This window comes from Artemia sp. Qi Xiang Cuo, chromosome 3, assembly GCF_049724085.1.
Source record: "Artemia sp. Qi Xiang Cuo chromosome 3, ASM4972408v1, whole genome shotgun sequence".
Classification (NCBI taxonomy): Eukaryota; Metazoa; Arthropoda; class Branchiopoda; order Anostraca; family Artemiidae; genus Artemia; species Artemia sp. Qi Xiang Cuo.
Genome location: NC_142796.1, coordinates 1,845,839 through 1,867,778, shown reverse-complemented (window position 1 = coordinate 1,867,778; position 21,940 = coordinate 1,845,839). Strand labels below are relative to the sequence as shown.

The 21,940-nt window shown below is 36.8% G+C and overlaps 1 protein-coding gene across 3 annotated transcripts in view; it reads left to right on the top strand.

The window, feature by feature from the left end:
* Positions 1 to 5,914, top strand: part of LOC148953645 (uncharacterized) — a 102,954-nt gene extending 97,040 nt beyond the window's left edge. For all 3 annotated transcript variants that reach the window (XM_089086752.1, XM_089086753.1, XM_089086751.1), the window contains one exon: positions 4,408 to 5,914. In XM_089086752.1, the coding sequence (XP_088942878.1) occupies positions 4,408 to 4,604 (197 nt within the window). In that variant the 3' untranslated portion in view covers positions 4,605 to 5,914. The remainder of the gene's footprint in view (positions 1 to 4,407) is intronic.
* The last annotated feature ends 16,026 nt before the right edge of the window (positions 5,915 to 21,940 follow it).

Here is a 21,940-nt window from a genome sequence, read left to right as displayed (position 1 = left end):
CATATGACCAATTAGCCACCGATCCCACAGAAAAATTTGTACAGGAAGTCCGTAAAGAGCTTTCTTATCTAAAAGGAAAAGGTGAAATTACACATCAGTTTTACAAAAGGTTTTACCCACGCGGTTGCACGTCCCCTCGCTTTTATGGTCTTCCTAAAGTTCATAAGCCCGGTATTCCACTTCGACCCATTGTTTCTTCTTTTAATTCTCCTACAGCAAAAATAGGAAAATTCTTATCAGTGATATTTCGCCCACTAATTCAGGCTCAAAAATCCTATATTAAAAATTCCACTGATTTTGTTTCCAACGTAAAGCAAGTTTCGGTTAAACCAAATACAAGAATTGGCAGTTTTGATACAGATTCAATGTATACCAATTGTGATCTTCAAAAGGCTGAACTGATTTTGGAGCAAAAACTTAATTCTAACCCATCTATATCGGAAAAATCTACTCTTTCGAATCAGACACTTCTTTCGCTTACAGCCCTTTGTAACAGAACTTCTTTTTATTTCCATCATAGAGGCATTTTTTATAGACAGAAATATGGGCTCTCCATGGGTGCCCCCTTTCTCCAATACAGGCTGATATTTTCATGGAAGACCTTGAAGAAAGGGCTATTTTGCAAAGTTCTTGTAAACCTGAATTTTGGGTTCGTTTTAAAGATGACATTTTTTATTTATGGGTGCATGGTGACGAGTCTCTGTGTTCTTTTCTTCACTTGCTCAATTCCTTGGATCCGAAACTGAAATTTACTCAATAATCAGAGATAGAGAGGCGTCTTACTTTCTTATATGTTCTGGTGCAACGAAAATATTCATTTTTAGAGTTTAGTGTATATATAAAACCCAAACAAAATGAACGTTAATTAAATTATTACTCAAATCATTATCCTGCTGTGAAAAGAGGAGTTGTCACTTCTCTAGTTGATGGAGCATTGAAAGTTTGTTCAACACGTTTCTTGGATTTAGAACTCAACCACCTTAGAGATATTTTATTTGGGAATGGTTATCCAATTAGTTTAATAAATTCTGTAATTACAAAACGCATTAAAAGATTATCAGATAGTTCCACAGAAAACACAAATCAAAGGGAAAATTCAGTTTATCTTTGTCTCCCATACATTACAGGGATTTCAGACCACATTTCAAAAAATCTAAGGAAAAATAACATTTACACTTATTATAGACCCAGAAAAACTATCAGGTCCCAAATTTATCAAGGTAAAGACCCTATACCGATAGGTGAAAACTCCGGTGTCTACAGAATTCCTTGTTCGTGTGGTCTTTGGTCTATCGGAAGAACAAATCAGCGACTAACAGATAGATTAACCCAGCATTCTAGTTCAATTAATAATACACTTAAAAAGCGGAAAAAACCAGAAAATTTTGACTCTGCCCTTGCAGAGCACATTTTTGAAAAACCAGACCATACTATTTTGTTTAATTAAGCTAGTCTTATTTCGCATGATAAAGGTATTGTCCAGCACTACAGAGAAGCTGTTGAAATTTATAAATACTAACATTTAGGTCTAGCTTTAAACAGAGATTCCGGTGATTTAAGAATAAACGAGTCATATTTCGGTTTTCTCAAAAGAGAAGCCGATACGTTAGTAATCCCTGAAATAAACCTTGAACCACTTTCCCAGTCATCTAATCACACACGTGAACAACCCCTTAGGTCTCAAAGGGTGTCTGCAAAAAATGCTTTAATTAAAATCTAAAATCAAATGACATAGTTTTCCAACTTATTAAATTGCAGGTTCGTTTTGTTTTTTCGAGTGACTGTTTTGTTTCATATCCTTTGTCTGCTTTTCACTAGTATCAGTCGATGGCAGTTCATGTTTTTTTAGATTTTGTGAAAATAGTGGATATTTGTGAATAAGTCGCTTTTAGGTTTGTTAGGTAGTTGGTTTTAATTCTTTTAATTTTTGGCTTTTATTTGTACATCGTTTCGTTTAGAGCTGAAGAAGAGAGGCGTTTTTACACTAAAAATATTAGCTTTTTTTTTTAATTATATTAATTTTGACTATAAAAAACCCATTTTTTATCGTTTTTCTTTCTTTATGAAATATATTAACATTAAAACATATATTAACAATATGGCACGAAGGCTAGTAACCTGACAGTGGCGTCAGTTGGAGGGGAGGGGGGCATATATCCCCTAAGGCTTTTCGGCCCCTACATTTTTCGGCATTTTCATTGAAAAATAGAAAACACAACTAAACTCCCCCCTAGACCTTGAGAAAATACATTTTTGCCCCCTCACCTCTTCCTAATTTCCGTGAATTTACGCCTGGGATTGTTTGATAGTGTATATGTTTCAGCCAATGTAAATAATTGGGCATTATTTATAATACAGGGGCAATTTCAAAAGCTCGTAATGGGATGTGACAAAATGCTAAATTAAATAGAAAATATTACATTGTTTGGGCTCTACTAATAATGCTGGGAATTGAGTGGACAATTCGATACAAATTTTATTCTTGTTATAAGATTTTTATTCGTACATTAGGTATGTACTTATACATACATATACGAAATTTCAAATTCTAGTTTCTATTTTCTAGAGAAGCTTCAACTTGGTGACATTTCGAGGTACATATCTTTTTTACGGTGCTTACCAGCCACATCGACTATAGTGTCGATGTGGCTCCACTCTTTGATCGTATTCTTGCACAATCTGTTATTGAAATCTCTGGCTGATGAATATCCGCGGGATAAATAAACTTTTCATTCATTTTGTAAATTAGTTCCTCCAGCGTAAAGTTGGTTTGGGCTCCCGTGTTTTGTTCCTCTTTGCAATAAAACGAAAAAATGGAACAAAACCTGAACCTCTTTCCAATGAACATGATTCCTGTTTTTGAATGGTTCGTCTATCTCAAGGAGCTGCAAGATGTGTAATAAGACTCAGGGGCTGCAGTGTTGTCAAAAATTCGAGAAGAATGGGCTTGCAGAGGAAATAGTCTCTAAACCCATTAGAAGTTATTTACAATTAAGAATGAAAACCGTATATATAATACACATAGTATGTGGAATTATTGGGTAGCCGATAGCTCAGAAACAGGTTTATCGAGTTACTACTTGTGCAATTAGTACGACCGTACAGACTGCAGCAGGGACGTAATTTGCGATGGGGCAGAGGGAGATGCAAATGCTCATCCCAGACCTGAGCCCCCCCCCCTCCCAGACTCCAGTTTGCCCTCCCCAGATGAAATTTAGTTTCTCCAAAACTATTATCAAAACTAAGATAAGCCTGCATAATTCAAGCATCCACAGAAACGGGGCAGTTTTCTTGGCGTATATTTTTATATACTTTAACGGGTATATTTTTACCCTTTTTGTTTCTATACGGCTCATTTTTCAGTCTTCACTGTCATTTTCACTTTATTTGAAAAAATTAAATCCAACTTTGCCCCCCCCCCCCCCAAGCATGAGAGGCCCGCTTTTAGTTTTGAAATGGAAAGTTGTAGTTGCGGTTGGATCCTCTAGTGTGAGGGTGTATGAATAATATGATGGTTTGGGTTCCATGTTTCCATGGACTTCATGTTTTTGCCTAATCTATAAATGGGCATTTGTTATATCAACAACAAATAGCAAAATATTCCTTCCAACGGTGCGACCTTTTTTTATATCTGGGTCTCGAACTCTTAACTGTGTCACCCTTTGTAGCCGCAAACTATTTTAAATTCGAGGTTCAAAGAATTTCTTCAGCTTTTTTTTTACCAAGCACTTAATTAAAGTTTAAAGAGAAATAATAGGGGATTGCCAAATTGCTATCAATTAATTAAAGTGACCTCAGAAATAATATAATGACCGGGAAATGTAATACTTTATACTAGATTGTTGTTGACAAATATAAAATTATTAAATTGCTTGATTTTATGAACCATTATTTTCTAATGACCAAGCTGTTGGTCATTATAAATAATGACCGAAATGTTGACAACTGCCTTCTAATTAGCTACAACAATAACTAACTTTAATTACTACAATAACTGGGTAGATAGAGTGGCGTGTAAATAATAGGACACCCTAATCTGGATAGATTAGGGTTTGTAAATAATAGGACATACACGAAGACAAAATATCTCGTCATAATAATAGTAATAATAGCAAAATTAACTTAATTAACAAAAAAAAACAATAACAACAGAAACTTAGAAAACAAGGAAAATACATTTTGGTATTTTTCCGCTATCTTATTTAAATATTACACCTGTTTTTCAATATATTTTTTTCATTTCGTTTTATTTGTAAGTCACAACAGTAACTTTCTGAGGTTTTTTTTTAGTTCTCGACCATCAGTTTTCCGATGATCTGAGGCATGAAGGTACATACCAAAATCAAAGACCCTAATGTTTTTTGTAAGTACAACATATTCAAACAATAAATACGATTTGTATTCTAGTAATACTCCCGCCTCGTCCTTTGAGTAGTCGTGGGACGATTTCCTCCACTGATCTGCGTTGTGACCCTGTTCGACTCTACCACTGGTACGAGAAATTGTGGAAGTGTCAGCCAACAGTTGGGTGTAACGACCATCGTGAACTTCGCTGGGCTATTCGTCATTATATGAACTTAAATCGGGATGTGTATTTTCGGTGATATTTATGTGTTTTAGTTGAGAAGTAGCATTGATTCTGGATAATCCTTAGTAAAATTTTGCAGACACAGATAAGTTAACAAAATTATATTATTTCTTAATATATACAAGATACGTGTACATTATATAAATATTAGTAAGGTTATGAATTTAAAATGAGGCTTCCGGCACCGATTTATTATACTACTTTCCCAGGTTTTTTTTTTTTCAAAGTTTTCACATAATTTACCTGTTTTTTCTTGTTTTCACATGATCAGAGCTCATCTCCCTTCGGAATGAATTTTCATGTACATCCCTTAATGATCTATAAATACAACCAGAATTTTACTTTTGACGATGTTTGTGTGTGTTAATTTGAAAGTAGTATTGATTTCGGAAAACAGTTTGTGAAATTTTGTAGAAATCCTTAAATTGTAAATTTTACAAATTGTATTATTATTTATCACCCACGACGTTTCCGTGCTTTAAGTAAATATTAACAGAATTATATAGTTAAGACAAGGGGTTTCAGCCCATATCCATCTTGTGGTTCGGTCATTTTTGTTTGACACCCTATTATTTTTACATTATCCCTATGTTTTCTGCAAATTTTATACAATTTGCTTGTTTTTTTGCATTTTTGACTAAATTTAGCCCCTTCCCTCGAAATTCAGTATTGCGGTTATTCTTCACTAGCTATACGACATATACAACGTATACATACATAGCTCGTATATACAGCAATAATTTTATTGTGTTTTGGTGCTGTTTCTATCTGTTAGTTTTTAAGTATAACTGATTTTGAATATTTTTGGCTAAAATTTGTAAAAACGATTAGACTTTCTTATATGACCAGGCACGTACGCGTGATTTTCTTGGGGATGGGGATTTTGGGGAGTGTCAACTTAGGAAAAGGCACACGGCAAAGACACAAACAAGTGACAACACTGATAAGGAAATTATACGGAAAATAAAAAAAGTCATAGGCCAAATTGTGAATAAGCTGATATGTTGGAGGAAGATGGAAGGGACATGGGCTCGAAGATTCTCCTCTGTGTATGTGCCTGGGTACTTATTTTGGCTGTGGTGATACAAAAAAGAGGTCCAAATAGGGATAGGTTCTTTTATTAGACAGTGAAACAAATATAATAATAATAATAATATAATGCAGAAACGTAGGCCAGAGCCTCTTACAAAACAGGAAAAAGGCAATACAAATTTAGATAAATCTTCTAAAGTTACTGAAGTTGTGCATACGACTCTCGTATATCTTTTCAAACGAGTTCTTGAAAGAGCTGATGGAGGGTGCCAGTACGGTTTCTTCGGGTAGGGAGTTTGTCGGCGACTCGGTTTCGAAAGGCCCATTTACCTACATCTTCGTAGAACCTCTCAATTTTAAGCTTTAAGAGATGGCCACGTAAATGATTCTCGTTAAAGACCAGCAGTGCTTCTCCGGGGACGTTGCCATAGAAGCCACAGCATAGCTTGTACAGCTCGTTGATGTTACCTCTTACAAATCCGTATGAGAGTGCTCGCAGTTGAAGCGGACGAAGACATTGTTCGTAAGGGAGGTCTTTCAGACGTGGGGAGAACTTCGTCAGCCGTCTTTGAACTGCTTTAAGTGCATCTATATCCTTGTTCTGGGATGGATGAACTGTGCAATGACCATATTCGAGAATTGGGCGGATTAGCAACTTGATGAGGGTCGCGAGCATTTCTATATCGAGACATTTGAACGTTCTCCTGATCGGCGCTGATATCCTCGTAGCCTGTTTTATGGTTAATTCATAGTGGTGCGAAAAGGTCAACTTGTGGTCAACCATGATACCCAAATCTCTTTCGACCGTGCTTTGAGCAAGTGGCGTGGGCCCAATGTTGTATGATACAGATGAACATTCAGCTCCGAGGGTCAAGTGGTGGCTTTTCGTGACATTAATTTCCACCAGCCCAGTCTTCATCCAGGCGCTAATACGGTCAAGATCTTCTTGGAGTTTTGCAGTGTCTTCAGGTGACATGATGATACGATATAGCTTGATATCATCCGCGTACAGCAGAATTATTGAGTCAATATGATCAACTAGGTCGTTTATATAAAGGTTGAACAGAAGGGGACCTAGGATAGATCCCTGTGGGACACCACTGATAACGTCAAATTCTATTTGGCTTATCTGACCTTCTACACCAATAACTTGCTTGCGCCCCGTTAGAAAGTTCTTTATCCAGGCAAGTATTCCCCCCCCATCCAGACCATATTTTGCAAGCTTGTGAAGTAGACGCTTATGGGGCACTTTGTAAAAAGCTTTTTTAAGATCCAGGTAGATAACATCTACTTCAAGTCCCTTATCAAGAGCGGTCTTCCAGTCTTCCACTGCGTAGAACATCTGAATTTCCGCAGATTGTTTTTTAACAAAACCAAACTGTTTTTCAGTAAGAATTCGTTGGCTTTTTAGATAGACAAGAATATGGTCTGACATTATAAACTCAAGAATCTTGCAGGGAATACTAGTGAGAGTGATCAGACGGTAATTTGACGGGATCTCCCTTTTGCCAGATTTGAAAATAGGTGACACGACTGCACTCTTCCAGACCCTTGGTAGTTCACCTTTATCCAATAATTAATTGAATATGATTGTTAACAGATGTGCGGTTAAGTCAGCTGTCTGTTTTAGAACTCTTGGATGCAGTTTATCTGGCTCTATGGATTTTGTTATGTTTATAGCCTTCAGTTTCTTGAGTACTAAAGATTCAGTTATGCTGATATTGGAGATCGGCTCGTAACCGTTTGTGCTGCTGGTCGAGGGAATGGGTTCTTTAAGGTCTGGTTCTTGAGTAAAGACTCTTGCAAATTGTTTGCCAAGAAGGTATGCTTTGCCCTTTGGGTCTTCTATGAGGGTGTTCAGCTGCTTGTCAAACAAAGTTGGAATTCGACCTCCGTTTTTACGCTTTGAGTTGACGTATCTCCAGAAGCATTTTGGATTCTTCTTCAGGCTATTGGCCAGTTTCCGTTCGCTTTCATTTGCTTCAAAGCGGGTTGCTTTTCGAACTCTGTTCGAAGCCTTTCCGAGTCAGCAGGAAGCTTATTTTTAGTTTCAATTTCATTTTCTCCCAAGCTTCTTGTTTTTTTTATGGGGTTAATTGTTTCGCTCGACAAAGCTACCCGCGAGTGACGTCTGATCAGCGGAATGTGTCGCCCTTCAGCTTCTTTTATGACCGACAGGAAAATTTCTTAGAACTTTTTAACTGAGTTTTAGTCCTTGAACATTTCTTCCCAGTCAATATTTTCGAGGTCTTGTCTCATCGCTTGATAATTTTTCTTTTAATAATTGCTCTTTAACTGAGATAGCGATTTCGCTTGGGGTTTGGCTTTGATGTCAAATGCTATAACGGCATGATCAGATTTTCCAACCCGTGCTAGAACTTTGATATTCTCTACCTTAGTAATTTCACTCAGAAAGGAGGAGATCTAAGAGGCTTGGTGTGTCGGTGCCACGCACCCTCGTGGGCTCATCTATGAGCTGTTCGAGATAGTTTTCGTTAAACGTTTCCATGTAGAGCCTTGTTAGCCCATGCGTCAAATTGCCAATGTAGCGTTGTTGCCAGTCAACCTTAGGTAAGTTGAAGTCACCGACAATTACAAGGCTCAGATCTTGCTCACTTGCTACAGAGGATATTGTGGAGCATGTCGCCTGGTCATTTTCCAACGAGCTGTTGAGACTTCGGTAGGTTACTCCTACAACAATGCTGTTGCCACTAGGGATAGTTAGCTTGATCCAAAGACTTTCGTGAGGGTTAGAATTTCCGAAGGAAACGCGCTGAGCTGAGAGTTGTTTAGAACAGTAGCTTGTTATTGCTCTGTCACTTTCATCTTCCAGGTTTAAGACAGTGGTAGTGTAGCCATCCAGTTTAAATTCGGCCAGTGTCGGTAGGTATCTGCAATTTTTCGGCTTCACTTCGACTATAGCAACGAAATCCAGGTTTTGCTTCCTGATTCCTTTGTTTCTGAGAGTTTATTGAAAAGCGAGTCAGAGTTGAAGTAAATGTATTTGATAGTTGTTTTCTCAGTTTTTGTTCGGTTTCTCTGACGTCAGTTTAGTTGTATCTTTTCAGTAGGGTTTTTAGGGATTTTGAACTGTCTTTGTGGGGTTCTCAAGGGATTTTACGGGTTTTCCAACCTTCTATCTTGACGCTTTGCAGCTTTATTGGCTCTTTGCCTTGGTGTAAGATCAAGGTTTATGAAAATGTTCGATTTTGTGAAGTTTTCAACAAAATTTCGAAGGTTGTGGGCACAATTTACTATCTTGTTACACTTTCCAAGCCAATCAGATGAACTTTTCTTAAGCTTGAACACCAGTAGACGAGGCTTTATGTCTTCTCTTTGGGCTCCTATTCTCAGGGTTCCGGATATGTTGTCGATTTGCAGTTCTGCGCCAAGGTCATTCTCTGTAATTAGTTAGATCACCGTCAGATTGTCAGGCACGGTCTTTGATTCTGGAAGTCCAAACACAACGAAGTTTGTTCGTTTCTCTTCCCTCTTTTTTTTCTCGTTTTCTGCTTTGAACAGGGCATCGACACTAAAGCAAGAGTCGAGAAGCGTTTGTTGGCTGATTGATGTTGTAATGGGAGCTTGGTTCGCGGTTTGATGAGGGACAAGCGCTACTCGTTGCGAAAACAGAGTTCCACCTGTTTGAAGGCTTTCCCTTAGCTTCAGCTGCAAGTAAGAGACACTTCTTTTACAGCAGCTTTCGCACTCATACTTGAAAAGGGTCAAATTCTAATCGTGCATCTTGATTGCAAGGAAGAGATCAGCTTTGATTCCTCTACAAGCGGCTGGGTCCAGCTCTCCACAAAAAAAAACATCTATTAGCCGTAGCGTCCTCTCTCACTGGTGAATGGCAATAGCTGCACGGTTCGTTTGAAGTATGAAAAGAGATTTCCGTCGATTGGGGTGGGTCGTTTCGGTTGTTGACTTCAAATGGCTGCGTTACTTGAGACAAGGGTAAGGAAACGAGGTAAGGAAGCCAATAACTTCAATTGGCTGCGTTCCTTGAGACAAGGGTAAGGAAACGAGGCTTTTGCATTCGTACTTGAAAAGGGTAAGGAAACTGATTGCCTTGATGACCAGAGGAAGAGGCCACTACTGACCCTGCTCGGGTTCTGGTGTTTGCGGGTGAAAAGGAGGCGCAAGGTTTGCATTTCCAGTTATGTGCAATCACTTTGGCGTTGGCAGACGGAATTTTCAGGCATTTCTTATTGAACTGTTTGTTGCAGAACTTACAGGACAGGGAGTCGCCCGGTTTTGTATGAAGCTTACTGATGGTACATCTCATTACTCTCTTTGGAGCTTTTACGTCGATAAAAACGAGGGAAGCATAGAGCCCCGCTACCTATTCCCCGCAGTTTAAGAGTCAAATGACCCAGCAGGTACCTCTACGGCCGTTGCAACAAGTGCCTTCCCCTCTTCCGCTCGTTTTCATCCCAGAAGAGCCTCAAATCCTGCTAATACAATAAAACACTGGTTTGTGCCTTGACCACTAGATGGCGCTCAGACGTAGGCATTCTTAGGAGAGGTGTATCATAGGTGGATGAAACAGGAGTGAAAGGGATTGGGAAGAAAAGTGCTTGAAGTTGTTATTGTTTGGCGTTGTAGAAATACTGGAAATTTTCGTTAATGGCGGGCGGTTTTAATTTTAAACAACAAAGAACAGTGTCCTGAAGACATTTCTTTACTCTAGCATCAGATCTTCACTGTATTTGTAGGTAAATTTCACCATCGTCTAATAATCAGCCAGCAAACCTCCTCCTTTCAAGAAATTTGATTGAGGGGTACCCCTCCCTTGCATGCCGAAACAAGTACGAAAGTGCTGCCTGAAAACTGCAGTGCCTAAGAGTAAAAAATTACATACACAACAAACAAACCTTTTTAGCGGAATGGATTACTTTACATACTTGCGCGTTCAATTGCGATCTTGCGCCTTCGGTTGTTTGCGCTAAAACGCGGGTTTGGTGATTCGAGCGCACCTGGGGGCAGTCCTTTTTCTGAGTAGTAATTATATTTTAACTTAAAGAAGTAATATTTTAATGCCCGGGAGTCTTTTTTAACCGAAAAAAAATGAATTAAGCTAAATTAAACAAAACATAGAAAGAAAAGAAAAAAAGCAATAAACAAAACTCACATCTTAATAATAGTTGTTTTTGTTTTACTTTTATTTATGTTCTTTTTAAGTTAGCTTAATTCCTATTTTTTTTTCTCGTCGATAAAGGCTGGAGCTGTGAAGTCAATGGTAACGGAATTCACACACCGAAACCTCGTATAGACATATTATAAAAATAATCATATAGCCAAATTCTAAGAATAAGGACAAATAATTACCGAAAAAATAGAGGAATTAAATAGTGAAAACTTTGTTAATCTATTTTTTAAAATGAATGCCTAAATGTAATTAAATACATCCCCGGTGCGCGAACGAATAGCTACAATACATCCAAGGCATTGTCAAACTAGATCTTTCGTATAGTAAGTTTAACGCCTGAAAATGTATGACTTTCAATTTCTCTACTGCATCTTATATAGACTTAATTAATTTGGCTTCTGAGAAGGAAGCCAAATTAAATTGTATGTCTTTCCAAAAAAATATGGAAAATATTTCTGATTCTACAGTTGGTCTGTCATCTCCATGCATGCAACGTTGGTGTTTTTTCCAAGAACACTTATCCCTAATAGGGATAAGGGATAATCAGCAAAAATTTCATTAGAAATTAGAAGAATAATAAGATAAATTTAGCAGCTACAAATTCAGCAACATTTCATTTTTATTTAGAAGAAATGACGATTGTACCACCGTTATTCAACGCATTATTAACGAATTTAATAGTTAACGAACTTTTTAAAGTCACTGGACCGGAAACTTGCTATGACCCGGAAGTGATTATTTTATTCATTAAAAATACAGTTCTTCTTAATTTTAAATACTTTAGTAATTCTACTGATGATGATGACTGACTATTTCATCGAATTATCTAGAGCTTTTGTATATCTTGGGATGATCTAGTAACTTTTTAATCAGTGGAAGCAAATAAAATAAAGTTTGAAATAAGTCAAATTTTTATGGAAATAGTTGGATTCTTTAACCAAGGTTGTGCTCGATTTGGATTCTTTGATCCCACGAACAGTAAGAAAACACTGTTTGAAATTCACTTCATATTACTTGTATTGAAGAATAGATTTATTTAACTGGAGTTGCCTTATAACATTTTTACTAATTTAAGCTCTTTGGTCGGAAGAAAAACAGCGTCATCTATAATAATTCTCAATAGCGGACTCTAGAGTGCGTTCATATTACGATATATATCATCTATAATAATTGTCAGTAGCGGACTCTAGAGTGCGTTCATACTACAATATATATATATCGTAATATGAACGCACTCTAGAATCCGCTATTAAGAACTATTATAGATGACGCTGTTTTTCTTCCAAGTAAAGAGCTTAAATTAGTAAAAATGTTATAAGGCAACTCCAGTTAAATAATCTATTCTTCAATACAAGTTATATGAAGTGAATTGCAAACTGTGTTTTCTTACTGTTCGTGGGATCACAGAATTCAAATCGAGCACAACCTTGGTGCTATTTCTAATGAATAAAATAATCAATTCCGGGTCATAGCAAGTTTCCGGTCCAGTGACTTTAAAAAGTTCGTTAACTATTAAATTCTTTCATAATGCGTTGAATAAAGGTGGTACAGTCGTCATTTCTTCTAAATAAAAATGAAATGTTACTGAATTTGTAGCTGCTAAATTTATCTTATTATTCTTCTAATTGCTAATGAAGCTTTTGCTGATTATCCCTATTAGGGATAAGTGTTCTTGGAAAAAAACACCAACGTTGTATACATGGAGATGACAGACCAACTGTAGAATCAGAAATATTTTCCAATTTTTTTTGGAAAGACATAAAATTTAATTTGGCTTCCTTCTCAGAAGCCAAATTAATTAAATCTATATAAGATGCAGTAGAGAAATTGAAAGTCATACATTTTCAGGCGTTAATCTTACTATGCGAAAGATCTAGTTTGACAATGCCTTGGATGTATTATAGCTATTCGTTCGCGTACTGGGGATATATTTAATTACATTTAGCCATTCATTTTAAAAAATAGATTAACAAAGTTTTCACTATTTAATTCCTCTATTTTTTCGGTAATTATTTGTCCTTATTCTTAGAATTTGGCTATATGATTATTTTTATAATATGTCTATACTTGGTTTCGGTGTGTGAATTCCGGTACCATTGACTTCACAGCTCCAGCCTTTATCGACGAAAAAAAAAAAAAATAGGAATTAAGCTAACTTAAAAAGAACATAAAGAAAAGTAAAACAAAAACAACTATTATTAAGATGTGAGTTTTGCTTATTGCTTTTTTTCTTTTCTTTACACGTTTTGTTTAATTTAGCTTAATTCATTTTTTTCGGTTAAAAAAGACTTCCGGGCATTAAAATATTACTTCTTTAAGTTAAAATATAATTACTACTCAGAAAAAGGACTGCCCCCGGGTGCGCTGGAATCACCAAACCCGCGTTTTAGCGCAAACAACCGAAGGCGCAAGATCGCAATTGAACGCACATAATTTTTTACTCTTAGGCACTGCAGTTTTCAGGCATCACTTTGGTGCTTGTTTCGGCATACAAGGGAGGGGTACCCCTCAATCAAATTTCTTGAAAGGAGGAGGTTTGCTGGCTGATTATTAGACGGTGGTAAGCCACTCCTTATTGTCAACTTGTACAGGCCGTTGTCCAAGTCTGCATCTTCCGCTCTTTTGCAGTTGTCTTCCTGGAGAGGATCCTCCTTCGTTGGTATCCTTCAGTACCATCAAGAGTTACCAACTTAAAATGTTAAGGTGGTGTGACCTGACGGTGATGTGAACTTAAGCTGTTTTTTTATATTGAGGGTAGGGCGATATTAAATACTGACGTCATTATAACTAACATCATCATATAGTTTTCACTTTAATGTAATTTTTTGTCAATGATCATGACGTCATTCATCAACTTGTATACGAATATACATTTTTTTTTGCCTTTTTTTTATTTTTAAAACTGTATCTTGTTAATTAGACAAGCGGGTAGATGTAACAATTTACTTTAAAATGAGCCATTAAACAGCTCTCTATGATGTTCCTATTCCCTGTTACCAGCTGAGAAACAAAAAGGACACACAAGTGCTTTCCATGCAAAAAGTGATTTAAATTGCATTGTTCATGCCAAGGAACTGTAAGTTTTCTGTTATGGGGTTTTCGGTCAAGGCGATTCCAATGGTATGCTTTTTGTTTCAACCCGACTCCATTTTTAGGGAATTCTGGCATTTTGTTTTTGGTTACTCTGGGTCGGGGTTCGTCCTTTACTAGATTGTAGCTAACACTAACAAAGAACCAGTATACATTTTGTGTTTTCATTTTGCACACAGTATGTTTTCATCTCGTTCGACATGCCTCTCAACATTCATTATAGATTTCAGCTTTATATCCTATGTAAACAATAGCCAACTTGCATATCTTACAGACCTTCCCAAAGAGGATGTCAGAACGCGAAAAATCTTTAATTTTTCAAAAATTTCCTCCAGCTACTCTCTTCTTCGCCTTCCAATAAATAAACGCTAGCAAAATGATCAAAATTATCAAAATAACGACTAGCAGCCACATGTAAGACTCTAACGGACATCCTCCAGTTCCATCAGCGGCATATACAGCATGTGTACTATTGCAGAGTATAAAAAATATGAGAACACAAAATATCCTTGATCTTTCAATAAAACGCATTTAAATTGTCTATTACGACATAGCTAATGCGGCAAGCAAAACTGCTTGACAATATTATTCGAGTCTACAAACATTTTACCCATTTATTTCAACTGCTTTCTCAAAGGCAATTTAGCAACAAAAGACGCTCCTGATTTTTTTGCTTTTATCTAAAATTAGCTCTAGCTTTAAATTACGATTAAAATCAATTGTTCAGGAAGACATCATTTAAAACGTTTTGTTTTGTCTTAAGTAAAAACAGGATAAAGATCCTCCAGATACATTAGTTGTATTCGTTTTCATCATCCATCGTTCTTAGTTCTACTTATCCATCGTTCTTAGTTTTACTCTTATATTGAGTTTTATTTTGCTGTTCTAAAAACGTCGTTTTAACTAAAAAAAAAACATCTTATTAGCGTTAGCCAGATAGAATTTCAGCCACAACGAAAATGGAAATATACTTCGGATGCAGCTAGAGAAGTATTAAAGTTGCTAGAGGAGGAAATCCACCGAGTTAAACAAATCAATGTACTAGCTGGTAGTTGGTTCTTGCATACTTTTCAATTTTAAAATTTGGCGCTCAAAAGTAAAAATAAAATAGTGAAACGGAGTATGATGCTTAGTTCGTCATTCTAAAGAACGACGAACTAAAAACAGCATTTCAAAGAACGGCTTATAAGTTCAAAGTAAAACCAAGGTTATACAAACGATTGGCCTATTAGTAAAACCGAGGATCGGATTTTGATAGAACGGTGAAAACGAACGCAGCAATTGCTAGTACTATAGGCATCGGTTCGACGTCTCGGTTGCTGGGTCTTTTTTACAAGAATAGGTAGCAAGTCCGTTGGCCAACCTTGCTGCAGCGGCAAGCGCTCTCTGGGCCCCGTATTGCCGAGCAGAGCATCAATCGGGGAAACTGTTATACCACTGGATGATTAAAGTCATTCTAGCCCAAAATAACGGTTCAACATGAATTCCAAAAGCTAATATATCTTCGACAATTGTATCTTCACCCAACTTTTTACGGGTTAAATATTAAATATATGGTTTGGAAAGCATTAAATTATTTAATGAAATTAGACATACAAGGAAGGAAAACAAACTAAGAAAACTTTTATCCATTTCTTTTTATAAATTGTTGTCTAATCTGTAGTCAAAACGTAGCCTCTGGTTTATATTTTTTATATATCCCTGTCCGAAATAAAAATACTCCCGAAACATCAAGTTATCTTAATGAAAATGAAACCTTCGGATTCAGAATACCAGAGAATGCTACTGTAGAAGTTTCTAGCTCCTATGTGCAAAATAGGGAATTTTACATTTTATGCCTGAAGAAAGATCACAGATGCGTTTTAATTTTTTTTTTCAGGGGTGATCATATCGAACCAGTGATCGTAGAAAATCGGGAGAGGGCTCATTTGATCGGAAATTAAAACTTCTAGTGCCCTTTATAAGTGGCCAAAAATATAATAATGATGTAAATTATGCCCTTGAAATTTATATAAATATGATGTCACTCACATGATTTTTTTCTACAAAATTAAGGCTCTAAACAAGTTTTCTTAAACTCACGACTTATCTAGATCCTTTTTTCAGGCAAGAAAATTCCAGCATGCCGATTTTCAAAAAAAAAAAAAAAATGGAGCCGTCTTCAAGATTAAAAAAAAAGAATATATACAAGTTAATGCACACACAGTTGCTTGTTTAAAGAGAGTATTACTTCATATATTTAAGGGAATCACAATTGTTATTTTTGTATATTCGATTTCGGATACCGGAAAGAGCACCTGATTGGGAACAGATTCAAATGATTTTTCAATGTAAGTGGAACTTTCCTGACTGCTGCGGGGCACTTGACGAAAAACTTATCAGGATTCAACAACCACGAAACAACACTTCATTATTTTACAACTACAAGGGGATATGCTTTAAACTGGCCTAATGGTTGATTTTGCAACCCCGATGATGCATTTGGTCTTACGTCTTACATGTTGAAACCATATTTACACAGAAGTCTCTCTGTCAAAGTAAACTTTCAACATCAGACTATCACGAGCCAAATGTGTTACTGAAAACGCCTTTGGTATCTTGGCCACCGGTTTTGGCATATTCAGAAGACACACCGCGATAGCGCTGCCTAAGTAAAGAACGATGTGGGCACAATCTATTATTTATTCTATTTTGTTCTTCTTTCTCCATACCTGGGCACTTCGTATCGATGGAGTTGTCGTAGAAACTTCGAAAAGGGCTCATTCGATTAGAAATTGGAGTCGCTACTGCTCTTTTTAATAGTCGAAAGTGATTGGAGGGCAACTAGCCCCCCCACGCCCATAATTCCACCAAACACATCCAATCAAAATTTTGAGATAGCCATTTTGTTCAGCGTAGTTGATTTCCTTATAGAAATATATCCTTACAGAAATATACCTTATAGATACCATTTCCCGAAGCACATCCAATCAAAACTTTGATATAGCCATGTTGTTCAGCGTAGTTGATTTCCAGATAGAAATTATGTTTTTGAGGAGGACACCCCCCCACAGCCTTTAGGGCAAGGGTCGTAAGTTATGCCCTGGGGGCATATAAGGTTTTTGTAGAAGGCGTTGTCATAGAAACTTCAAAATAGGCTCATTCGATTGCAAATTCACAGGACTAGTGCCCTTTTTAATAGTCGAAAGTGATTTGAGGGCAACTAACCCCCCTCTCACGCCCACCTTTTCCCCAAACACATCCATTCAAAATTTTGAGATAACCATTTTATTTAAAGTAATTTTAAGTTCTGAAAATTAGTTCTTTGAGGATGACAACCCCCTCACAGCCCTCAGGGCAAGGGTCGTAAGTTATGTCCTGGAGGCATTTAAAGTTTCTATAGAGCGTGTTGTCGTAGAAACTTCAAAAAGGGCTCATTCGATTGTTTGGGCAAATGGCTTGTGCCCTTTTTAATAGTCGAAAGTAATTGGAAGGCAAGTAACACCCCATTCACGCCCATCATTTCCCCAAACACATTCAATCAAAATGTTGAGATAGCCATTTTGTTCCTCGTAGTTAAAGTCCACGAAATTATATCTTTGAGCAGGACACTCACCCAAGGTCTTCAAGGCAAGGGTTATAAGTTATGCCATGGGGGCATATAAGTTTTTATCAAAATCTTTGTCGTAGAAACTTGAAAAAGGGCTCATTCGATTTGAAATTCGAAAGTCTAGTGCCCTTTTTAACAGTCGAAAGTGATTTGAGGGCAACTAGCCCCCTCTATCGCCCACCTTTTCCCCAAACACATCCCATCAACATTTTTAGATAGCCATTTTGTTCAGTGCTGTGGATTTCCAGATAGAAATTATTTTTTTGATGAGGACACTCCCCCACAGCCCTCAGGGCCAGAATTGTAAGTTATGCCTTGGGGGCATATAAGGTTTTTATAGAACGCGGCATCCTAGAAACTTCAAAAAGGGCTTATTCGATTGGAAATTGAAATGGCTAGTGCCCTTTTTAATAGTAGAAAGTGATTGGAAGGCAACTAACACCCCTTCCACGCCCAAACATATCCAATCAAAATTTTGATATAGCCATTTTGCTCCACGCAGTTTAAAGTTCAGGAAATTATACCTTTGAGCAGGACACTCCCCCCACAGTCTTCAAGGCAAGGGTTATAAGTTATGCCCTGGGGGTATATAAGGTTTTTTATTGAAATCTTTGTCGTTGAAACTTGAAAAAGGACTCATTCGATTGGAACTTCAAAGGGCTAGTGCCTTTTTAATAGTCGAACGTGATTTGAGGGCAACTAAACCCCCTCTCACGCCCACTCTTTCCCCAAACACATCCAATCAAAATTTTTAGATAGCCATTTTATTCAACGTAGTTGATAGTTTTGGAAATTAGGTCTTTAAGGATGACAATCCCTCCACACCCACAACCCTCAGGACAAGGGTTGTAAGTTTTACGCTGGGGGTAGGTAAGGTTTTTATTAAGAGTAATGTTGTAAAAACATCAAAAAGGGCTCATTTAATTAGAAGTTGGAGGGACTACTGCACTTTTAATGGTCGAAAGTGACTAAAGGGCAAAAAACCCCCCTCTCACTCCTACCAGTTCCCCAAACCCATCCAATCAAAATTTTGAAATGTTAATTTTGTTCAACCTAGTCGGAAGTTCTGGAAATTAGGTCTTTTAGGATGATAACCCCATCAGATCCCTCAGGGCAAGGGTTGTAAGTCATGCCCTGGGGGCATACAAGGTTTATATAGAAAGTTGTTGTAGAAATTTCAAAAAGGGCTCATTTGATTGGAAATTGAAATTGCCCTTTTTAATAGTCGAAAGTGAGTGGAGAGTAACTAACCCCCCTCTCACGCCCACCATTTCCCCAAACACATTCAATCAAAGTTTAGAAATAGCCATTGTGTTCAACGTAGTTGAAAGTTCTGGAAGTTATGTATTTAAGAATGACGAACCCCCCAGAGTCCCCAGGGCAAAGGTTGTAAGTTAAGAATAAATCAAAATGCACTGTGTTAATGCTAATTCCCAATAAGGTATCTCAGCAGTATCCCGAGAACGACTGAGGGTATTATGTTCAAACTTTCGGGGCTACTTCTGCTCTAAAAAGTTAACTAAATCAAAATAGCGTAAATGTATCCTATCTATTTAAGAGAATAAACAGATTTTTTGCGAATGGTATCAAGTTTTCCATTTCAGGTCAACTAGAGGAGGTATGAAACTAAATTAAACACTACTATTTGTGTCCAGATTTTTAAGAGGGTGTATGTTGTTAAAAATTACTGAAAATTTTTCTCCAGCATACAAATAGCAGGCCAAACTATAAATTCTTAAAAAAACGAAAAGATTTAAATTATTTTTTTTTTTTCTCTGAAAAGACTCTGTCAATATAAAACGAACGGAAATTAATCAAAAAAACTTTTTCCACAAAATAAGTTTTTCAAAGAAAAGTAAAGAAATCCATTAAACAAAAAATTAGCAAAAATAAAATAATCTATCAAGCGTGAAACTACGACAAATCAGCATCGATAAATAAATGAAACTCAAAACGAACAGAAATTACAATAAATAACCGAGTCAAACTCAAAACGAGCAGAAATCAACATAAGTTGGGCTCAAAACCACTATGCCTTCCCAAGGCCAGAACATAATTTGCACTTTACTAAAAAAAATACAAATGAATGTGCATTGTCAGTTTAATATACATATACTGATATTTAGTAATCTAAATGTTAATATTATTTGATTTATTAAAGTTATAAAAGTAAAAACATTTGTATTTTTTTGTTTATTGTAATGGAAACAATCTCTTGCTAAATTAATAGTCTCTATTAGAAGCACTGTAGATTAATTAATTAATAGCCTTGGAGATTATGATTACTGTAAAAATTAACAGGCCGGTAGATTGAAGGCGCACTGAGATTGAACTAAGCTTGGTAATTCGGGACTCAAAGTTTGAACTCAGCTGCGGAAGAATTCTACAGGGATATTTCAGGGCCTGGAATCTGATTCTGGTGATAAGATTATGCGAAAGCGTCTCCATATCAATCCAAAAAAAGAAGAAGAAGAATATTTTCTTCTTAAAAATTCATTGATAACAGTAATCCACTAGTTCTTATACTCATTTAATATAAATTTTGTACTAAAATTAACGGTACTAGTAACTGGCACAAACTTTTAGCTTTTGGTGGATTTTGGCTGAAATGAGGGACAATTTTGAATTTTTTGCAAAACCCCAAAATCGTACTTCTACATCTGTCCACTATACATGTTCTGTGGAAATTGTGGAAATTTGGTCAGAATCGGTTCAGCGATTTATCTTCCAACTCTGTATACATGCATACATAAATACAGACATTTTCGGAAGATCAATTTTTTTGGGATGTTTGACCTTAAAACAGATATTTTCGGAAAAATCTCGGAAACTTGTTAGTACGATCACTATTCTTTCTCTATACTTTAATATATGTGAGAAAGTAAAAAACTAAATGAACGATTGTTAATAGTTCACAGATTAATACAAGTAATACAAAACTAAGGTTTTTAAGAAAATCTCTGAATCTTAATTTTTAGACAAAAATATAAGCTGTGCTACTGTAATGCTAAATTTACCAGATTCGATGATGAGAAAACAGTTCAGGGGCGGGGCAGGGGCAGCCGTGTCAGCTCCCCTGGGAGCTGTAGCTGGGTGGGGGACACCAAGACTGGGGGTTTTCTACTTTGATCAAATTGTTCACTTTGATGCAGCTCTTTTTGCTTATACTATAGACGGAAGGTGGCGCTGTAATTTTTTCCCCGGGCACCTCCAACCCTAGAAACAGCTCTGGATGATGAGTCACAACCAAAATACAACTGTTCTAGAACATTCAGACTGCCGAGAACCAGTCTAGGCTTGTAGGCGTCATCTACGCCCTCGCCACTCTCTTTTTCTCTTTTTTTTGTAAACTTATTTCTTTATGAAGTACGTAGACTTTTTATATTTTTTCTTCCATAAGGCGAAACTTTAATTTAGTCCCCACCCCCCTTCAAGTCTTGGCAATAACTCACCATAAGCTGCGTCTTTGGCATTTCCGTTAAGGCAGTCTACACACGAAGCGTCGCATAGGTAAGGGTAATTTCACAAACAGAAGTAGAAACTACAGAATAACGAAACTAAATAACACGGAATAAAACCAACTAGAATCATCTTAATCACCAGGCGCTTGTGAGCTATTAGGGGGTTTACATTCACTGGCTAGCGCTAGCGAGGAGATTACGTGACAACCAATGGAGAGTAGGCAGCGCCAAAAAGTTAAGATTTTTGAAATTCTGATTGCGGCTAGCAAACACTAGCCCGCAGCCGCTGGTCTTGGATCAGACAAGGATGCTTACTGGCAATACTTCCAGCAATTGTCAAACAACCTAGTGTGACAGTGGCTTAAAGCGAGCCAAAAGGACTAGATGAGGCGACGAATTGGAAAATGAATAGAAATTACAGTGAATAATGCAGCCAAATTTAAAACGACATGATTGCCACGAACAAGCGTAGCAAATAAACAAACTAGAGTATCATTTGCAACTGCCAGCATTGTCTTTTAATTAGTCAACAATCTGTTGGGCTGCATAAAACCTATGGCAAGTCAGTAATCAGATATTCTCACTTTTCGCTTTCTTCCTTTCAATAAGTATCAGTTCTTCTATTGTAACTGACAGACCCGTTTTCTTCTCCAGCTTTCTTCTCCAGCAGGAAAATAGAGATAAATCTCCTATGAACCGCTGTTGTGGGCTGATATTTTATTTTATTTGATCGACTAGATTCGGTAAAACTTTTTACAGTGCAAATTTTCAAATAATAAGAATTTTATCTGTTCCTTCAAGGAATAGAATGAGGTACAACGATAGTCAGAGTGAAGAAATGAAGACGACAGAGAGGATATACATTTCCCTACCCGTTCTTATAATTTCATAAAATAATTGATTTTTCTTCATAAAAAAAATCAATTCACAAAATAACCTACTTCTATGTTGTTGCAGACCAAATAATATATTTTCCTTCCTTTTTTTGCAACTCTATAAATATTGGATTAATTAATCCGTCAACTTTT